The sequence below is a fragment of the Ailuropoda melanoleuca genome, chromosome 13, assembly GCF_002007445.2.
Source record: "Ailuropoda melanoleuca isolate Jingjing chromosome 13, ASM200744v2, whole genome shotgun sequence".
Lineage (NCBI taxonomy): Eukaryota > Metazoa > Chordata > Mammalia > Carnivora > Ursidae > Ailuropoda > Ailuropoda melanoleuca.
Window position 1 is genome coordinate 25,656,083 of NC_048230.1, and position 5,825 is coordinate 25,661,907.

General features: G+C 62.6%; 1 protein-coding gene across 1 annotated transcript in view; it reads right to left on the minus strand.

The window, feature by feature from the left end:
• The window catches only part of LOC117795583 (huntingtin-associated protein 1-like), a 9,093-nt gene extending 3,620 nt beyond the window's left edge, over window positions 1-5,473 (minus strand). The window contains exons 1-8 of the mRNA XM_034640685.1: window positions 4,267-5,473; window positions 3,176-3,252; window positions 2,663-2,779; window positions 2,363-2,538; window positions 2,055-2,154; window positions 1,687-1,753; window positions 475-605; window positions 5-117 (exon numbers count right to left, since the gene is read on the minus strand). Coding sequence (XP_034496576.1) covers window positions 5-117; window positions 475-605; window positions 1,687-1,753; window positions 2,055-2,154; window positions 2,363-2,538; window positions 2,663-2,779; window positions 3,176-3,252; window positions 4,267-4,738 — 1,253 coding nt within the window. The 5' untranslated portion in view covers window positions 4,739-5,473. The remainder of the gene's footprint in view (window positions 1-4; window positions 118-474; window positions 606-1,686; window positions 1,754-2,054; window positions 2,155-2,362; window positions 2,539-2,662; window positions 2,780-3,175; window positions 3,253-4,266) is intronic.
• Window positions 5,474-5,825: the final 352 nt, after the last annotated feature.

Genomic DNA, 5,825 nt, shown 5'->3' on the forward strand with positions numbered 1-5,825 from the left:
CGGCCCCCCCCGGGGGGGGGGGGGGGGGGGGGGGGGCTTCACCTCATCCTGGAGCCGCATCTGGATTTCCTTCTCCAACGCCAGCTGCTGCTTCACCTTCTCCGTCTCGGCTCCGTACTGGAAGGACCGAGACCGGTCAGCCCCAGCCGAGGCCTCCCCACCACCACCAGCAAGTCTTCCCAGGCCCACGCCTGAGCCTCTAGCAACTCTTGAAGCAAGAGGTCACATGGCATGAGGCGTCCTAGAACACTCCGTGACCCTCTCTGGGCCTGGGTCCCCTCCCTGGGACAACGAGGGGGCAGAACAGGATGCTCTCCGAGATCTCCTCCGTCTCTGCCTCCACCACACAGAGGGGCCGGGGCCTGGCCCAGCCCAGGGCTCCGTGAGGTGAGGGCAGGGAGGAGGGGGCTCAGGGTCCGTGGGCCAGGGCCGGGACCGGAGGAGGGAGCCCTGCACACACCCGGACGGACGCACCGTCTGGCAGCACCGCTGCAGCGTCAGGACCTGGGTCCGCAGCTGGGTGACCTCCCTCCGCTGCTGGTCGTGGGTCTCCATCCTGAGCGCCAGCACCTCCGACAGCTCGGCCATCTGCTGGCTGGCCTCGGCTGGGGGGAAGCGGGGCAAGTCAGCGCTGGCTGCCTGGCCTTTGGGGACCAGTCCGGCCCTCCCGATGCCTCTGTCCGCCCCACCCCTCAGCTCGCGCAAGGGACCCTGGGTTCCCAGGACTTCGCGTTCCTCCCTGGGTCTTCATGCCAATAAATGTTTGCAAAGCCCTGGGTGAGCGGTCTACGAGACCTGGTCCAGGCACACACAGAGCTCACATCTAGCGGGGACACTGATGGGCAAGGAAATCCCACCAGGGCCTACTCTGGGCTAGGACGGACCGCGTATAAAGGGCGCACTGGGGGTGACAGCGGCGGCACCCGGTCCTGCCTTACACGGTCTGCAAAGCTAGGACCTCTGCAGGGCAAGTGGGACTTGGCCAGGCCAAGAAGGGCAAATGAGGACCAGACAGGGCATGGAGGAGCCCAGAGCCAATCACGAGACCCTGCAGGGAGGACACAGGATCTGGGCAGCACCAGATCACAGGGGCTGGGGTAGGGGGCTGAGGTTTCCCTTTGGCCCATGGGAAGCTCAGGCTTTTAGACAGAGGATGACATGGTCAGATTTGGTTTTAGAAAACTTTTTTGGGCTGTGTGCAGAAGGACCTGGAAAGACAGCAGTACAGGAAGGGAGACCAGCTAGGACCGGGCCTGGGCTTGAGACAGGGGCATGAGGAGGAGGAAAGAGACTTGAGCCTTTCTTAGGAGGTGGAAGCAACCGAACTTGGGGACCAGCTCCTATGCCAGGGGCCTGGCCCTTTGGGGAGCTGGGGAGCCCAGAGGGAAGGAAGGTCAGACCTGCGGGGCAGGGGCAGCAGGAGCTCAGCGGCAAATGACAAAAGGAAACAGGCTTAGAGGGGCCCCACGGTTTCTGCACAGCTCTTCACAGCATGCACAGAGCACGGGTCTGCTGCGCTCTGGAGAGCTCTGCACCCCGTTATAAAGATGAAGTTTCAGAGAGGTCAAGGAACTCGTCCAAGCTCACACAGCTAGGAAGTGCCAGAGCTGGGACTCAAACTCAGGTCTCCAGACTGTGAGTTCTGAGCTCTCCCCTCAGCTCCCCTCAGGTTACAGCTTCACGTACAAAACTGCTCCACACAATCCAGGATGAGCTTCTGCTCCTCCTCCTCAACGGCGTCCAGGTGAGAGGCCTGCAGGGAAGGGGGAGGAGGCGGCAGGTGAGAGGCCTATGGGGAGGGGGGAGGAGGCGGCAGGTGAGAGGCCTATGGGGGCAAGTGAGAGGCCTGCGGGGAGGGGGGGAGGAAGCATCCACGTGAGAGGCCTGCAGGGAGGGAGAGAGGAAGCAGCAGGGGAGAGGCCTGCAGGGAGGGGAGAGGCCCGCAGGGAGGGGAGAGGAAGCGTCCAGGTAAGGGGCCTGCAGGGAGGGGAGAGGAAGCGGCAGGGGAGCCAACAGCCCCTGCCTGTGTGCACCCCCTCTTGCCACAGCCTCACCTCCTCTCTCAGCTGCTCGTTCTCCGCCTGCAGCTGCTGCAGCTGCTCCTGCAGGGTTTCCAGCTGCGGGCACTGGTGCCTTGACTCCCACACAGAAGTCCTAGCAGCGGGAGCGAAGGGCATCAGGGCACAGGGGTGGGGGACCCGGGTCCCAGCCCACCCAGGATTTGCCCACCCAGGCTCTGTGGGGTGGTCTCATTTAGCCCCAGCAACCCTGCTGGCAGGTGCACCGGGTGTGTTGCAGTTTGCAAATAGGGAAACTGAGGCACAGAGCCGGGATGGCCCCGGTGAAAAGGCAGGACACTCACGGCTCAGAGGCTCCATAGAGATGATCACGCTGCCACTCTTCCTCCTCCTCCTCCTCCTCCTCCTCTTCCTCCTCCTCCTCCTCCTCCTCTCCCTCCTCCTCTTCGTCCTCATCCGAGTCGGAGTAGAGCTGGAGGAGATCATCTCGCAAGCTCACCTGGTGTCTGAGGTGTAAAATCTGCCAGTGGGGGGGAGAGGATCCCTGTGGGAAGGCAGGCAGGGGCAGGCACAGGTCCTGGCACGAGGGGGACGGAGGTAGGTCTGAGATGGCACACCCCCCGCCCCTCGTCCCAGCCGGTTACCTCCTCCCTGGCTGAGCCCAGCATGGCTTCCAGCTTGCTGTTCTCCTCCATCAGAACACTGTTCCGTTTCGCCAGGGACTGGCCAATGCGAGCCGCCATATGGAGGTCCCGCTCCCTCTGCGGAAGGACCCCCGTCCATGGGGAATACTTTCCTGTTTTCTGGGATCTCCCAGACAGATGGGAGAAGCTAGAGAGTACACAGGGCTCCAAGGGAAGCTAGGCCACTAAGGGAAACCCTTCCACACCCTAGTTTTCCAGGGTACTAGAAAAGAGTCTGCCATCAAACCACTGTGGGGCCTGACTCAGTTTCCTGCTCAGGAAAGAGGAAAACTGGCTCTAAGAGCAGTTTCAGCCTGGACATCCCACATACACCTGCCTTCCATAAAAGAGACCCCCAGCCTGACCCCCAGGGAAATAGTCAAGCAGGGAACGGACAGGACTCCTACTCCTCCGGGCAGAATTCAAACAGAGGCCCCTCGAAGGCCCAGGCTGCCCCAGGAAGGCAGTACACACCTCCTCTAGAAGATTTAACATCAGTTTGACATCTTCTTGGGTGATCTTGACTGGCGGGGGTCGGTCAGGGCACAGCGCTGCAAAAGCAGGTAGTACGACGGAATCAGGAAAAGGGGGGGCATATCCCACCCCACATCCCACTGTTTCCTGCCCTATCCCCAGTTCTCCCTCAGCAACAAGAGTCAGCGACAAGGCAGGAGAAGATTGAGCTCCTTTCCTGCCCCCAATACCCTCTCCACACACACCCCAGTACAGCGCTCCATTCCCTGCTCCCAGGGCCAACTAGACTCTTTTTTTGTTCTGGAGGGGCCTGGGTGAGGTGAAGGATCCCAGTCCTCCAAGCTCAGGTGGAACTGAGTTCTCGGCCGCCTGGGTCCCTGGTGCCTAGGAGAATGGAGGCGGCTAGATACTGACTCATTACGCCTTACCCAGAGGGCAGCCTTGGCCGACTCATGGGAGCCTCGTGGGTCATAAAACAGACACAGTCACCCACCCCGCACCTGTTGCGTGTGGAGGGAAGGCAGAGACTTTTCCAGCACTGCAGTAGGGGGGCCCTTGAGCTCTAGACCCAATCCGGAGATCTCGCGCTACCCAGGAGAGGCTACGAGGGGAAGAAACCTGAGGCCCCGCCCATCCCTAGGCTGGGGAAAAGCACCGCTTTGACTCCAGCAGCTAAAAGGTTGACAAAACCAACCCCTCCGCCCACCCACCTCCCCTGCGCGGGCGCCGCGGGCCAGCGCAGGCTCGGGGCAGCGCCCTCTCGCAGCCCCCGCCCCTCTCCTGGCTCTGTGGTAGCCTGGGGACGGGTGCCCCGAGAGTGTGCAGATCTGTGGAGCAACGGGCGCTCAGAGCACCTGGACCTTGACCCCCCCCGGACCTTGACCCCCCCCCCGACAACGATCAGGAGACGACAGGAGGGAGGAGATGGGCAAGAGGGGACCGGAGAGGCACCGCAGACAGTGACATCGCAAGTGGATAGAGCAAGAAGACTGAATGCCAATGGGGGCGGGGCGCCCGGAGCCGACCGGGCCCCCTTCTCCACGGAAATGCCTACGTCCCACCCGCTCTGGGGTTCCGGGGATCCGGTTTACCTTCCTCCAGCTCCCGGATAAAGGCTGCGCGCTCCGGGCCAGACACCCCAGGCCGACGGCCGATGTAGGCGGCCGGCGTCTTCCAGATGCCCGCCGCCTTTCCAGTCCCCAGGCCAGTGGCCCGGGGACCAACGGGCCCCTGGAACATGAAGCGGGTCCGTGGCGCATCCGAGTTGCCGTGCACGGACTGGGCATTCCCCTGGGCGACTGAGAATGCGGATGCGCGTGGGGGTCCTGTCGCCGATCCAGCCTTGGAGGTCGCGCGAGCTCCGGCTGGGCGTCCCGAGACGGATGGGGATCTGGATCCTGCTCCCTGTCTGGCCGCGGGTGCCCGCGCAGGGGCGGGTGCCACCTGTGCAGAGGGCTCTGGAGTGGGATTGGCTGCGAGTGGGGGTGCGAGGCTGACTCCCGCCGGATCCCGGGGTCTGAACCGGTGCCTCACGTAGCCGGGCCCCGACCCCTTAGGACGCATCTTGAGTCCGCAGTCGGCTGCAGCCGCCGGGCCTTTATAACCAGCGCCCGGAGTGGGCGCCCGCGGGCCGTACCACGCGCGGGAGTGGGCGGCCGGGAGCTGCCAGTGGGGCCCGGGACTGCGGGTCGCGTGTGAGTGGAACTCTTGGTGGAGAAGCAGAGCGCAAAAATCAGAATGAGGAGAAGAGTCGAGCGGCGGTTCCAGCAGGTTCCGTGGGCTCGGGTTCCGAGTGCAGGGCCACTCCTCCCCTCTCCACCTCCCAAGAATGGTTCTGCCCCAAATCTCAGTTCCCAGGAATTCGCATACAGAGACTTCGAGGTCCCTAGCTGGGGACACCCCATCCCTCCGCTTCCGCGGGGGTTGCCGGCTGCGCACGCTGGACTGGGAGTTAGGACTGTGTTGTGCTTTCCAGGGAGCTGGGAGATGAATCCAAACCCCAGGATGGTTTCAACGCGCCGCCCAGTCTGGCGCGTCCCACACCGGTCCCTGCGCTCACACCCCCGTGCTCCAGCCGCTCGACAGCCCTCTTTCTTATTTCTTTGTCTTATTACCCTTCCTTGTGCTTTACCTCCAGCCCTCATTCGCTTTGCCCACTTCCTTCCACCCCGGCAGACACCTGTTCTTCCTGGAGACCGTGCTTAGAGGTCTCCCCGGGGAAGACTCCTCCGACCTCGTCCCACGCGGCCCCAGATCATCCCTTATCCGGTGGCCGGCAGTGCTCAGAGAGTGTCTGTCTCCAAGACCAGACCTGCGCCCCTTCAGCGTAGGGACCGTGTCCCTCAGAGGGCGCCGCGGGAGGCGGTGCCTGCGAGAGTCGCCCGAAGTCCTGAATGAGTTGGATGGGGCGGCAGAGGAGGCTGGCGGCCGTTTCTGTCCCTTTAGACTGGAAGAACCTACCGCCAGAAAGAGATGATTGTGGCACTAATTCTTTTAAGCCTTAGAATCATTCTTGGTGCCCCGATTTTCTTCCCTTCAATAACCAATCAATCACCTGCCCTGCTTGATTTGCCTCCTAAATATTTCTCAAATGTACAGTCCCCTTCAGCCCCTCTGCTGTTGAGGCCTCATCCTCCCTTCTAGACTTTTG